General features: G+C 37.5%; 1 protein-coding gene across 7 annotated transcripts in view; it reads right to left on the bottom strand.

Annotated features, from left to right (window-relative positions):
• The window catches only part of ANKRD7 (ankyrin repeat domain 7), a 163228-nt gene that overhangs the window by 58439 nt on the left and 89444 nt on the right, over positions 1 to 15345 (bottom strand). For all 7 annotated transcript variants that reach the window (XM_026648724.1, XM_026648725.1, XM_026648726.1 and 4 more), the window contains 4 exons: positions 11729 to 11912; positions 7913 to 8059; positions 5523 to 6476; positions 2152 to 2304 (listed from right to left, as the gene is read on the bottom strand). In XM_026648724.1, the coding sequence (XP_026504509.1) occupies positions 2152 to 2304; positions 5523 to 6476; positions 7913 to 8059; positions 11729 to 11912 (1438 nt within the window). The remainder of the gene's footprint in view (positions 1 to 2151; positions 2305 to 5522; positions 6477 to 7912; positions 8060 to 11728; positions 11913 to 15345) is intronic.

The raw sequence follows: 15345 nt of genomic DNA, 5'->3' as shown, positions 1-15345 counted from the left end.
CTGTTCTTTTTGCGGATACAGACTAACACGGCTGCTACTCTGAAACCATTATTAAAGTTACAAGTTACCTGTAGTTATATGTACTGGTGAATAACAAGTAAAATGAGAAGTGGTTTTGAATCATCAAGTGCATACTTGATGTTAGTAGGTGTGTGTGTGGAAGAGGAATAGGTTTAATTGGGTTCTAGTTTATAACGAGTTTTGCTTCTCTAGGCATTCAAGAATAGGTTTAGCTTAGAATTATGTGGGAAGATGATTTTAAATTGAATTGACATTTCAATAGTTAAAGCAATTTAAATTTCTAACTTTAGAATTTTTTTGATTGAACTGTTTTGATAATCGTACAGTATTTGATTTGTATAAAGCTTGACTGGCAATTTGGCAAAAGACTTGTATTAAGTTTCCATAGTGGTACCAAAATTATTTCCACAAAATAATACACAAGAAGTTTTATCACTGAGTGATAAAATTTTGTACCTTTCAGTTACTGTGATTTGATGCATTACTTCAACAAGTGTAGCATCCTATGTCAAGGCAATTCACTTAAACCTTGTAAACGCTATCCTATACATATTTTTAGTTTGCTTTCTGTAAACTTATTTTTTTTAAATTCTATTCTGATAACACAAAATCTTCAGAAATGTCAAATGCAGACAAAGTTTTCAGGCCCTATGGCAAAACCCCTCATTTAAATAGTTAACCACATTCCCCTGTCTCCTGGGGGAAGGCTGCTAATCAGAGTTACAACATGTGCTTAAGGAATAGCCTACTTCCTCAGAAAACGCCAACAACCACTTGTCCTGTCCCTCCTAGCCTGCAAAGAGGTTTTTGGAACTGGCTGGAGAGAAGCTAGATTTTAGTACCAATATGCAACTCTTTCTGGCTTTCAGCTCTACCTACACTTCCAAGACTAGAAGGGTGACAAAAAGGATTGAAACTACATGGGAGACAAGCTTCCACTCCTGCCCCATTCCACACCACCACAGCCTGAGGCGGAAGCACAGAGTATAGGAGTTTCTGCTCCTGCTCCCTGCCTCAGTCCTCAGAGGAGGGGTGAAGAGCTAAGTGTTTTCCTAAAAATAAACAGAGTGGAGAGAGAATAAAATGCTTGAGACAGCAGAGAGGATGAAATGCTTAGTAAGAGGGGGCTGAAAATTGAATTGTTAGAGGATAAATGGAGCAAGAAGAGAGGACTGATAAATTGTAGGAGCAGGGAGGACAGAATCAGTTATTTGCAGGTATTCAGAACTGATTAGTTGGAGAACTGATGCTGCTCCAAAATTCAATGAATGAATGAGAAATTAATGCATATTTAATTGATTAGTTAAAATTATGTAACTTGTGTTTTGCATCGTATCTGTCCTAATAGTCTCATATTAAATGCCCTAATCTAGTCTTTCTAGTACACGTGCACAGATCTTCTTGCTGCTGCCAATAAAATATGTTGTCCCAGTTCTGCCTAAAATAGGAGATTAGACTTTCTGCAATGTTTTGAAGAAAAATATAGTAATGAGAAGCAACTATTTTTACCTATAGCTAATGAGGGCTGTCGTCATGCAGAACACTTTTCTTGAATGCTTAGAGAAGCAAAACTCATGTTATAAACTAGAACCCAATTAAACTATTCAATTACTTTACATTTAAAGAAAAAAATGAACAATTTTAAAAGGCCAATTTTGCATTCCCTCACCCTGCTTCAAGACTTTAGCGTGACCATAATAGTTAAAGTAAAGCTACTATTGGAAGACAAGGGACTCCCTCCCTTCATAACATTAAAGTCAAAGGTAAGTGTAAAAGTTTAACCACAAGGTGACTGTTGTGACAAACCATCAGTAAAACAGTAGTAACAGAAATCAGCTTCTAATTTTATGTGACAAAGACAGACACTAGATATACTTGTATTTGAAATGTCATGCTATCAAAATCTTTAAAATAAGACTCCTATGTAGAAAGATTCCATTTAGTTTCATGAATTGTGATATTTCATAATATCTTGCATTTATAACAAAGTAAATTAAATTAATTCATGAATACAACTCTATTTGATATTATTCTCAAAATAAGCAGAACATGTCATGTTTTTCACTATTTGTAAAATCAATGAACCGACTACAGATTTACTACTGTATGAAGTTAATAGACCCTGTATACCTTGGTTTTAATCTTGTCTATTTCCTTTTGCAAATGTAGTTTGTCGTCTTCCAGGTCGTTGCGATAACGTGTTGTAACTTCAAGAGAAGCTTCTGACATTGATTGCTTTTTAAGAGCATCAGCAAGTTCTTGCTGCAGTTGTCTTACTGTACCCTAATGAAATATTTTCAAGTTTGTATTAATAAAGACTACAAAAATTAGTATGAAGAGTCCAGATCAGGGTTTAAAATATATTTTTTGATTTGTCAGGTTACATATCTCAACGAATCCATTCAGGAAAGCATTAAATGGTAAACAATCATGTCTGCCAGTGATGCGCCTAAATAGCTGCAGGCTCCCTCCCATCTGAGCACTGTCAATCAAAGCTAGTTGGACAGCTGGTGCCAATGAATGTGGATTGCCATTTTTAGAGAGGTTAAATGTATTTAGCCTGTTTAGGATGTGTGCTATCTTCTGCTCATGGTCATTTAAAAAGGAAGGGTCTTGGTCATTCCAGTGATGTAGGAAAGGACTTTTACAGAGAGTTTCCATTGTTAAGTCTGGTTTTGTTTTATTTTTTTAAGATATACCAGAATACAGATCTATCCATTTAGGCATAAAAGCCACAGTCTGATTGAGTGTACAGTTGGGACATTTATCACTTTATTTATTTTTTTAAACCAGATACCAACCTTTATTATCTTCCTTACCAGGACACTGTGAGATTGTTCAAAAGTGTTCAGAGCAATTAGTGACCACTCTGGTTATCAAAAAAATAAGTCACTGCTTCACATTCACAACCTCTCCACTATCCTTTTCTCTAGATTTCCCACTCCACTAAAGAAAAAAGCCCCACATTTTAAAATCCTCTTGAGGTTCCCATAAAATAGTATGTGGCATATCAAAATCCTCTCTGATTTTCCACCAGCTTATTTTAGAACAACACAGCCCTCTCGCTACTGACATATTGTACTTAAAATCTCGGTAACTCTGCTTATTTTTAGCATCTCCTGATGGAATCTATTATTTTAACTTATTAGCATTTGCGACCTACAAAAAAGACTCCAGGAAAAAGTGGCTGACAGCCCTGCTACAAATTCTTTTTTTCTTCTTTAAAGTAACCTTGACAAATTAGTCATTAGGTAGGCCTTCAACACCTTAACGTATCTGACCTGCTCAGAGTTTCTGGAATCATAATACAGAAAGGTAAATGCAATTTCAGAGTATCAATAATTTCCCAGCAACACTAAACTTAAGGCAGAGATCTACCTAAGAATTGCTGACATTCAGGGTTTATTTTCAAAAAAGACAAGGGACAGGAGAAAATGTCTGAAAGAACATTGCCAACTTAAAAATCATAACTCTGTCTGAAAATTTTGTATTTAATCTTCTTACAAGCAGCACATAAAAAGACTACAACAGAAAGAGATTACAGGGAAAAAATAGTTCCCTCCAGGCTTGTTGGTTTACTTTGGGTGTAGTTCACCCCACTGCGGATGGCTAGCACATGGCCTATGCATCATGTAAATTTCAGTTCTAAGGGCTTAAATGAGATCTCAGAGGTACATGGACTTGTGCTGGCCTCTGCACAGAGGTGATTTTCACTCTTGTGTATTTGCAAGCACTTTATCTATAGTTCGGTTCTAGCTGTTTTCCTTTTCAGTCACTTTCCATTTCTTGTGTGCAGTCTCTCATACAGCAACAAAGGAGCAAAAACATGCTTAAATCTCACTGAAAAGCATAAAACCCAGTAGGGGAAGTTTGGAGCAATTGTAGTATCTGAAACTAACTCATTTTTGAAGGTGGTGACTAGATTTCAAATTGCCAGCTCTTCTCCACTTAGATGTCTCTTACCAATTGTCCACGCTTCCCAATGATTCTTCAATTGATTTCCACCCATGCCCAAATCTAGTTTACTCTCCCTTGTGATCAGCGTCCCTTTCTTAATCTGTTGCTTTTCTTAGTTGTCTCCAATATTCTTCTTTGTCCTTGTCAAGGCTGATTCCTCACTCCGGCATTTCGAATGCAGAAGGTGGGGGCCCGCAAGGACTCTAAAAATTAATACTTGCCACTCCAGGCTTCTATTAAACTCCCAAGGTTACAGCTTTTCTCTGACCTTGGATGGGTAGATGCTGCCACCACGCAAGTGCAGAACCCCGTTGACAGCCCAGTAAGGCGCACTTGGGAATTCCTTACTGTGGGGTACCCTCAAGTCCTTACACCCCTCCGCCCCCCGGGAAAGAGCTGAGAAAGAAAAACAAAATAAATCAGCTGTTGCCAGCAGCTAATTAAAAAACGTGCACAAACCTCTTGGGACACAAAAATCCAATTCTGTTCTCGAAAAAGGTAAATTTTATTAATAAAAAAGAAAAGAAAATACATCTGGGAATTTAGGCTTTTGCTAGATTAAAAAAAAAAACAATTACAAGGATTAAGCATCAAGAATAGGTTTCCTGAGGTCCAGCTTAAAGGTTACAAGCAAAACAAAAGCATCTGGGGTTAGCACAGAGGAGTCCACAAGCCATAAAGAAATAAAAGGGATAAACCTAATTGCGTCTTCCTAGACATTTCCTGATCTATTTACATATCTGGGGTTTTAGATGAGTAGTTTCTAGGTATGATACTGATGATTTTTATACCTGGCCCAAGCTTCTCACAGAATAAGTCCTCTCCCCAAGAACAACAGACAGACAAAAAGGCAGTCTTGTTTCAATTTTACAAAAGTTCTAGCCTTCCCACATTGGTTCTTTTGGCCAGGTGCCCACTCACTTCCTTTTACCTATGCATAGCAGTGAGACTTTTTAACCCTTTACAGGTAGAGCACTTAGAGAACAGCTACTAAGAGCTATTTTATAGCTACTGGCTGGCTGGCTGTCCATAAAATGAAGCTATCTCCCACCCCGCCCCTTCATTTATCACAGTCCTATTGCCTCACTTATTTCCCACTTCCTCTCTTCTAATCTTTTGCCTCTGTGGCTTTCCTTTGTTCCATACCACTCCAGTCTAATGCTATCTGGAACTTCTTGAACTGTTTGGAAAGTTTTACTTTCCATTCCATGATGCACAAATTCCACTAGGTAAAAACTGAAAGGAGATCACACTTGTAGACAAAGTGGTTTATCCTTGAATAGTCTGAATTCGGAAGTCATTGCTCAAATCTTCTGAGCAGAATATATAGGTGATGGAAAACAGAGATGGCTTTATTTGCCACAAGCTATTACTATTCCAAGTACGAAACAGATAAGTGCATTCCCCTGTAAGTAAATTACACAATTATTTTTTCCAGCTGGTGTATTTCAAAATTTTACAAGGGTAAATTTTAAACTTTGTTATGGGACCTTCAGTGAATAAATGGTAAAACTCAAATCACTGTTTGAAATTTTTACACTTACCTCTCTTTCTACTTTCTCTGTATCGTATTTAAAGACTTGCTCCCTTAAATTATTACATTTTGTGATTAATTCCTTATTTCTCTCTTCCATCATATGAACTTGCTTTTCAGTATCAGCTCTAAGTTTACTGAATATATCACTAAATCTATCTTGGACATCACTCACTACTTTTTCTTTGATGATCCCCTTGTTTTGCATATCTTCCAATTGCTGCCGGAGTAAGACGTTTTCACTTTGAAGCTGTGCCAATCGTTCTTGCATAGATTCCTGTTTTACACTATATTTGCTCATTTGATCCTTCTCAATTTGTCGAGCATGATCAAGTTCCTTTGCCTGACATTGTGCATGACTAAGATCTCTTTGAGTACTTTCTAAAAGCAAAGTTTTTTCTCTAAGTGTGTGTGTTACATGATGAAGTTCATTTTCTAGACTGTTAGCTTTAGTTTCGACTTTACTAAGCTGTTGAGACAAGATAGTATTGGTGTCTCGCAGATTGGACAGGTCATGATTGAGCTTGTCTTGCAAACGAAGCCATTCATCACGCTCTCTTTGTAGTGTTCGCTCAACATCACCTTTTGATTTTCGACAGCATTCAAGTTCTTGAACAGCAGAGTTCAAACGGGAACGGAATGATTCCATCTCTGTCTCCAGTCTATCTTTATTTTCTTTTGCATGCTCTATTTTGGAAGTTAACATTGCAGATTCTGTCTTTAATACATTCAGCTGTCCATTATACTGAAAAACTGTTTGTGTCAAAGCCTCCTCATTGAGTTTTAGCTCCTTCCTAAGATCTTCATTTTTTTCTCTCAAGACCTCATTTTCTTCTAAATATTTGGTTTCTTCCTCCTGGTGCCGAATTCTTATTTGATCAAGCTCTAGTCTTAGTATAGCAATTTCATCTTGCAGTATCTGATTTTTGTGTAACAGATCCTTTTCTCTCTGATTATCAGGTACCTGAGTAATTGAGAACATATAAACATAGAGGTGAGAGGGGGGAAGGAAGGGAGAGGAGTTAAATTTCAAAAAACTGAGAACAAACATGCATTTTGATGTTTTCTAATAATCAACCTTGACTTACTTAAAATAGCTTTATAAACTACAATCTAATTGGCTGAAAAGGCTCGGAACCCACGTTATCTTTTAGTGGATGAACTCACTGGAACTGTAAGATACTATTCAGCAACCAAATCAGTAAGCCACATTCAAGTTTCTTTTTTATATCAACAATAATATAAACAAAGCCTTTAAATATTTTAAATCTAAAGCCTTTCAAATATATTACCGTGTTACTGAGTACATGTATGCTTTAGTGTATATGAGTTTGTCTTTATATTCCTTTAAAAATGTGGTTTAGGCTTGTTATCCCATTTGCAGAATCAGCAATAGAACCTAGCTCGCCTGATTCATTGTGTTTTTATTTCCCGATTTATTATTTCCTTCTCTGACTTCTATTTGAATATATATCCTATAGCTTTTAACTTTATGTATTATCTTGGCATTAAAGTGTGGTTTTTCCATGTATCCTTCATTTTCTTCCTTCTCTCTTCTTTCCCATATTACTGAAGCTTAGGTACGTAGTCTTCCAATCATCCAAACAGCATAATGTACTCAGATAATAATCAAATAGGAGATGTATATGTAATCTCTTTTGCTCTAGAGAGGAATAATTCATCCACCGTACTGAGAATTTTGGGTAGTGTGGTGAGGAAGAAGTATGACCAAAAGTTGGAGTGCTCCTGTTAAACAGCTTCTCACTGTGTCAAGCACAGGCATGTTAAATGTAATCACATTACTTTGAAGATGAAGTTACACTCTCAAAAGTGACTGTAAAAATGGGGTTCTTGGATTCCACGTTGGTCTCTCAGTGGCTTCTGTACTAAATTTGCTCAGTTTACAAATAAACAGCTATTTTTAATAGATGTGTTCATTCTGCTTTGTCCCTCACTGCCAGTAGTAAGGAACTCAAATGGGAACGTTGTTATCTAGTATATGATCGTATTTGAGCCAGAAAAGGATCCAGATGAATCTCCCTCAGCTTCACTGGCTCTGCACTAGCTAGCAGGAGTTAAAAGTAATTAAAAAAACAACAGAAAACATTTCAGAATATTGTCAGAAAAATAGGGGATGACTGAAGTTGAGAAAAGTGTCATTTTTACTTTACACATTTTCTAAGAGTATTTGGTGGATACTGCCGTCCACAGCATACCAATTTTAAATCTGGAAGTGAAACAAACATAGCAATGTTTACAAAACTATATTACTTTTATATATTGTAAATATTCTGGCAAAGGATGGCATTTTAAGTCAACGCAATTAGCAAAACATCCTTTGTTTACACTTAATAATGAACACTGTATAATTTTACTTGAACTGGACAGAACACTGCTTACTTCTGAACTTTTAGCTACAGTTATTTTAGTCTCTTCTTCTATTTCTTTCTGTTTCCAAAGATGGTTGTTCAAAATACCCTCTTGTAGAGCTCTGGCACTCTGTTCTTGAGAGAGCTGTCTCTGGGTTTCATTACGTTCTTCTTCAACCTGACACAAACACATTTTAAACATTTTAATATTGGAAAAATATACTAGATATAGTAATAATTGTTCTTTTCATCATGGCTTCCTCACCCATACATGAAGAGGTTTTGTACATTTGCCTAAAGAACACCTCTTTCAGCTATGTCTGCTTCCTTAGGATGTATATAGGATGGAAGTCTATCTTGAAAAGACAGAATTTAATAATGTCTTTAACTGATCTACTTTTAACAGTAAACTGAAAAGTACGTCCAATATTTAGATCACCCCAAACATTTAAAAAAAACAAAACATTTTTGTAATAAATTTTTCTTTCAAAGATGAAAGTAGTCACAAGTAAACATAGCTCTAAACTTTCAAAAATATGTCCCCAAATTGTGGGCTTAAAGTTGCAAATACAATTACTGCACCTGCAGTAATTACTGCAATTGCTGACTAAACTCCTGATTGCCACAGAAAATACACAAATAATTGCATTTGCAATCTTGAAGCCTTAACTGAGACCTAGCTAAAAGTCAGGTTCTTAATATCACTGCATAGTAATGTACAGCAAAATTTAGTTAAGACATTAAACCTCAGAAATTTATAGCATCTTGACTTCAATAGAACGTAGGTATGTGCTTAAAGTTAAGCACATGCTTAAATGCTGTGCAGAACAGGACTTCAGTGCTTCGCTGAAATGGGATTTATATACTTGTGCTCAATCCAAGACTTTGTCAAACTGTTGTACAAACAGTTCAGTGTGTCCATACTAGCCATGCTTACTGGTGTCCTGAAGTGTTGCAGTTTTCACAACATCCACAAAGTCTGTTCTAAACCATTTCAAATGCCCTTTGGGTACCGATCATACAGTTCCTGGCACAGCTTCCAGAAGCAATTGATTCTGGGAGATTTCAAAATATTGATGATGCAATGTGAGACAGTAACAGAAAAACCACCTGAACCATTTTAGTTCCATCCGCATTTGCACTAAACCTGTAGAAGTTGAAATTGTTCAGACTAATCTAGTATTTATTCCTACTGAAAGCAAGTCTAAACTAAATGGTAGTTGGTACCAATGAAAACAATTTGGATCTCGTATGTGTAAGAACAGGATGTGTTCTGCAAGTGTGGTAGGAGGACCATGAGAAGACAAGGCCTAAAAGTCACAATGGGGAATTGCTATCATGTTTTGAGGATAAGTTGGTATGCAGGCTGAATTTAAGAATGTTCAATGGTAAAGAAGCCTTAATGTTAAATACATTTCAACAATGAAGGTTATAAGTAGGTCAAGCGTAGTGAAAAGACCCATGAGATCATGTGCAGACAGTTGAATAGTACACACTGCATAAATACAGTACGATTGTTTAAATAGCTTAATAATCATATTTGAGATACCCAATCCTTTACTATAGAAATCATGATTCTTATTTTATAAAGTCAGTGCCTCATTGAGTATCAACTACCTACACAAGCCCAATAAAAACTATTTGTCAGAAATAGAGACCATGAATTCATAGCTTTATGACGTTTTGCTTTTTTTTAAAAAAAATCTGTCAACATTAAGTGAAGACTGACATTGAAATGCAAGTCAGAAACGCGCAAAAATTCTGTGAGTGTTTTCTGAAAATAAAAGAAAACATTAATCAAATGATCTTTTCAACTTAAAGCGATATTCTCAATATTCTTTGTCACAGACTTCTTAAGCTGAACTATTGGACAATTTTAGATTATTTCTGAAGCTGTACCAAAAAAACCAGTCCTCTCTGATGAGCAGGTTACTTTTCATGGAAAACTAATTTGGTACTGAAAATGTAAGGAATCTACAATTAAACAATTTGATCACCTAATATCAAATAAGGGTAAACGAATTTTCCAGTGTTTGGTATTGAATAAAGAATCATTTTGCAAGAATGGACACCCTGCTTCCATTTTAAAAGTCTAAATAACTAGAGCCCTGCCGAGATACAAAATTTGAGTCTGCATCCATCCATGATCTGCAAACATGGACTGCGGATATAATGTGGATATCTGCAGATTTGCAGGGCTCTATAAATAACACATACAGTTCTCACAGCTAGGACGTCACCAAGGGACACAAAATTCTTACCATTTTTCGAACAGTATTCACAAGGCCTCGTATTTCCTGAGGTGTTTTCCTCTTGAACCCCAGGTCTAATGTAGTTGAGGGAAAATTAATCCCTTTAAGAGCATTCTCTCTCACAGGAGGAATAGAAAATGATAGAAGAGGGGAAGGAAATCTGCTTTCAAGTCTGCTGGGAACATGTGCTCTACACAAAGGAGTAGAGGCAACAGAGCCTCTAAGAGGAGGACTAGAGAAAGAAGAGATGGGCTCTTGATGCGGCTGAATAACTTTCTTCATTCTATTAATTCTAGATCTGCCAGACCACTTGCTACAATCAACACAGACAGAAGTCAAAAGGCAATTTCCTAGCACTCTAAACTCTGAGAATATCCACTTTCGAGCAACACAACTGCAGTCTTCACAAATATTTCTTAAATCCACATTTTTTTCAGCTTGTTAAAGATCTTCTATTCCAAATTCCCAAACAAAATATTAAGCTGGAGATAATCGGATTCCAGGAAAAATTTATAAAAGAAAATATAAGGCCCGGGGAGTGTCCTGGAGTGAGACAAAAACCTTCCTTAATTTCTTGATGTTTGTTCATAAGCTCTACCTCTCATACTGACTCAGTATGAGAGGGATGAAAAATAGGCAGGTATTTTAATTATTCTTAAAACTGAACTCAAACAGGCAAATATGGCAAATTTAAAATAAAATCAGTAAACTAACATGTTGCTCTATTTAATTTTACAAATTTGTAATCAATTTATTATAGCAAAATAAAAATATGGAAATACTATAAATAACGATACATCCATATCTGCATCTGTCTCTCTTGCTGTGGTCATCTGACATCACAAACCACTAGAGCTTTGCTTTCATGGCTAATTATGATGTCACTAAAAATTTCTCCACACCTGCCTATCTTTATAACTCAATTTCTTGTTTGTTCTCAATCATAAGGTTACAAAGAAACAAGATACACATTTGTCATTCTTCTAAATTCAATGAAGCAGGGTGAAATGACAAATATTTTTGTCAAGAACCAAAACAGAACAATTATCAGATATTTATCTTCTTTACTTTAGAGAGTCAATAAGATGACTAAGAAGTTCTTCGAGTATACCACCCTGGCATATCCACATTTTTTAACATGGCTTAGTACCACAAGCTCAATAGCATCTGGAAAGCAGTGACCATTAGGGGTCTGAATAAGCCTCCCCACAGATCAGGATTGTTGTTGTCAGATAACAGAAACTGAGGGTTGCTGGGACTACAGTCCCTTTTATGCTTATTTTCAATTAACAATATGATCAGTCTGAGAAAAATAAAAAACAACATGGAGTAGATCTGTAGAAGCAGCATATTCTGAGAATGCATATGCTACTGAGTGCTGGAATCTGCAGAGCCAGCTCTTGAAAGAGAATCGTAGTTTCATGAGCATGCATGTAGAGAATTATATACTGCCATTGTAAATGTTTGACTTTATATTTTAAAATCCATATCTTAAAACATATTAGAACAACACCTCTGAATTAAAACACATGGGAAGAAACATATACAAGAAAATTGTGTTGAATTACATATCTTAAGATTTAATAAATAATAACCTGTTTCAAGTGATTTCTCAATGTTCTCAACTCCATTTCTAGACTCCTTTGGGTTAGCTCAAGCTGTTGTTTCTCCTCCATCTCTTTACAGTACTGATCTTCTTTCTTTCTAAGCAGTTCTCTGTTTTTTTCATACAGCACTTCTGTACTCATTCTCTTTTCTTCTTCTTGTTTCAAAGTAAACCTGGTATTTAACACAACATTATTTTAAAACCAAAACCCTGGAACATGCTTGCACCCATCATGAATTTCAACTGTTGATATTTCAGCCCACTTAAAAATTTGGTAAAGAGAAATATTCCACAGTATGTAGCTTGAACAATAAACAAACAGAAGAAGCACATTTTTAAAATCCTTCAATTCTTATCTTGTGACTCTTAAACTGACTTTTAAAGCAAATTGTAACCTCATTCAGAGGTGCCAGCTATACAAAAGTTTTGATGAAGATACATAACACACAAACTCACCAGTATGTAAGCTTTATAACAAACTAAAACACCACAATATTTGGTTATAAAGTTATAAAACATATTTCTTTACATAATGAACACAATGCCTTAATCAAAGTATGTATTTAATTTTAAGTATCTTCAATGCCATAAGGGCTAAATCCTATATCTTATCCCAAACCATGGAGGTGAGAAAGGAAGGGATTCTTCCTGCCCCCTTCCAAAAAGGTACTATCCAAAATGTTGAGTTATTCTACTAATAATATGGAACAAAGCATATTAAAACAGAGCAATTATAGTTGAAGATATGGCCCACTGAATCTAATTAAGGTAAAACTTGGCAGCTGCCTTAAACTAAATATCTTTACTCTGAACCTGTAATATTCACTAGGAGTTCCAAATAGTAAGTATAGATAATACTACCAGTAAAGTAAGTGTCTAAGGAAAAAGGGCAAGATTTTAAACATGACTTTTGTATAAATAAACTGACTGCACACCTTGTAGTAAGTAAGCAGAATGTTTTCTCCTCTGCAAAGGTTTCCTCCCCCCCCCCCCCCATAATGGAGTGTACTTAAAGAATGAAGCCAATAATCTAAAATAAATTTAGAAAAGTCTTGCTAGTTAATCAGCATAAGCTTCAAGCTTAATGTGATAAAAATGACAAGAATTTTTTTAAACACATGAAATTGAACCTTAAGGTATAACATTGATTTAATTTTTAGGTTAACAAAGAATGAAGGCCTTGAGGAGAGTTTAGCAATTTTATTTTTTTCTTTTCTGATAACTGAATCCAATTATCTATACGTGTAGAGACAGTGAACAAAGAAAAAAACAATGCATGGTATGTTTCCTTGTTCCCATGACATGAATAAGAAGCATTTGAGTATTGGGTGACTTATTAGATATTTTAACCAATATCACAAATCATATAGACAACAGGAAAAATCTGATTGTATACGAGGAAATGGTTGCTTTAAAATCGTGCTAACAATTTTCCAAGTATTTGTAACTACTAATACATAAGCAATTCATATTTTAGAGTTTGAACTCCAAACTTTACAAATAGTAAGAAAGACAAAGTGTCCCGTGATAAAAAACATTGACATGCAACATATGAGTCTGAACTTCAAAGATAAAGGGTTCAATGCCATACTTACTGTAACTCTGGTAGACTACAGCTGCTCATGAGTGTAGATCTGGTATTCATTTAGTTGTCATTTTATTTTAAAAAACCCAACATTCAAATATTTGTTATGAAAATAAACAGTGTATAAAGATTTGGTAAATAGAAAAGAAAAACAAAAGTATGCCAAATTTGGGATCAAACTGAAGAGTCCTTTTAAATACTAATACTTATCTGTTACACAAAAATCAACTTCTAAAAACAGGCTATTTATGTGAACAGTAACAAAAACAAAATTACCTCCCCCCGCCCCAAAATCCATACTATTCAGATCTATAGTCAAGAGATACTGCTCAGGTGGAAGCCCAAAGTTTGATCTTCCTTGACCTTGACGGATCTGTCATTGCTAACTGTGCTCGTCTTCACCCTTGCTTTCTTCCTTAGAACTGACACAGCTGGAACAGATTTCCTGGAGCCCTTAAAGTTCTTCAGTTTGCTGGAGAAAGTCACGGGAGCCAAGACTGGCCTCTTAGACCTTGGATCCAACACATTTCTGCAACTGGATGGTTTGGCCTCAAGGGGCTCCTTAAGGAGCAGCAGTTGTAATCTGTTGTGCCTCTCATCCAGAGCTCTGGGCGTGAAAGTCTAGCAGATGGACACCCAGAAGGAAAGAGGTTGTCTCCCAAGCATTTCAGACACTGAATGTGGTCATCTGATGCTGGGAGGACAGCTGGGCTTGAAACCCAGCTTCTTTCTCTTCGGTTCCACCATAACCCAGAACTGAACTAACAACTAACTATACTTATCACCATAGGCATAGTTTGACTTCTATATTGGGGGGTGTGTGTGTGGGGACAAAGGCTGGGGGGGTGAGGCTCGGCAGGGGATCTGGATGGGGGGGTGGGGTTCAGTGTGGGGGCTCTGGTTCTGGATGCAGGGGGGGAAGGCTTGGTGGGATAGGGATTCAAGTGCAGGGAGGGTGGCTCGACGGGGCGGGGGGTTCAGTGGGGGAGGTTCTCTGTGTGTGTGTGTGTGTGGGGGGGGGGGGGGGTCCGAATGCAAGGGGGTTGTGCGGACATGGGGGCAGCTCTCCATACAGTGACCCCTCCTTCTTGTGACTGAGGAGTGATATGGGCAGGAAGTGGCGGAGGGATGCAGCGCTTCCTGCGGTGGGTCTGACCTGGCCCCAGCTGCTCAAGGGGAAGAGGAAGTCCCAATCCCCCCCATTCCTGCCCCCCAGCAGCTGAGCCAGGCGCAGAATTCCAATTCTCCCAAGAGTAATTCACTCTGTCACTCACCTGGGCTGTACACTGTGGAAGCAGCTGTTACCGCCTGGTTCTCCTGGGTCGCTGCTTTCCTGCCCTCCCCTTACACAGATCATGAAGGTGAAACTTACCTGCCAGCAGAGAACACCTAGCTGAACCCCCTCAACATTCCTCTGTGCCCCCTTAGGGGGATGAGGGAGAGGGGACAAGCAGCAATGCCAGGTGCTCTGTGCCTGCTGGTCAGTTTCCCCAAGTGGACTGTGCAGTGAGTCAACAGGAGCTGCTCTCTGTCCTCCCCTTACACAACCTACATGGGCAAACTGTCACCGCTCACCCCCTGCCCCCCAATGTTCCTTCGTGGGGAGGAAGCAGGGCTAAGGGAGAAATCTGGATGCTCCCCCCTTGCATTGCCTCTGTGACATATTCAGTTTGGGGGGGCAATGCTCCCCCCCCCAAAATCCCAGCCTATGGTTATCACTAAACAATTATCAAGACAGTAAGAACTGGAGAAAACCCAGACCTGAACAGACTGGAGTGATTCATTTTTGTCTGGCACAGCTGTTGGAAGGAACTGAAGTGGTAGAGGGCACCTGTGCCCCCTTAGAAAACCGCACCCTCAGAATGTTTTGAAACACTGCGGGGAAGGCTAGGAGATGGTGTGAGAGGACTCTAACAGACACTGCTTTGAAAAAGTTCTACTATTAGGCTCCACTAGGCAGGGCAATACCCATAAGTGGGAATAGCAGAGCCACTCAAAGAACCCTCATTTTTCCATACTCT

The sequence above is a fragment of the Terrapene carolina genome, unplaced genomic scaffold (genome assembly GCF_002925995.2).
Source record: "Terrapene carolina triunguis isolate 2854851 unplaced genomic scaffold, T_m_triunguis-2.0 Scaffold68, whole genome shotgun sequence".
NCBI classification, from domain to species: domain Eukaryota; kingdom Metazoa; phylum Chordata; order Testudines; family Emydidae; genus Terrapene; species Terrapene triunguis.
The sequence above is the reverse complement of the archived record's forward strand: the minus strand, read 5'-3'. Positions and strand labels throughout refer to the sequence as shown.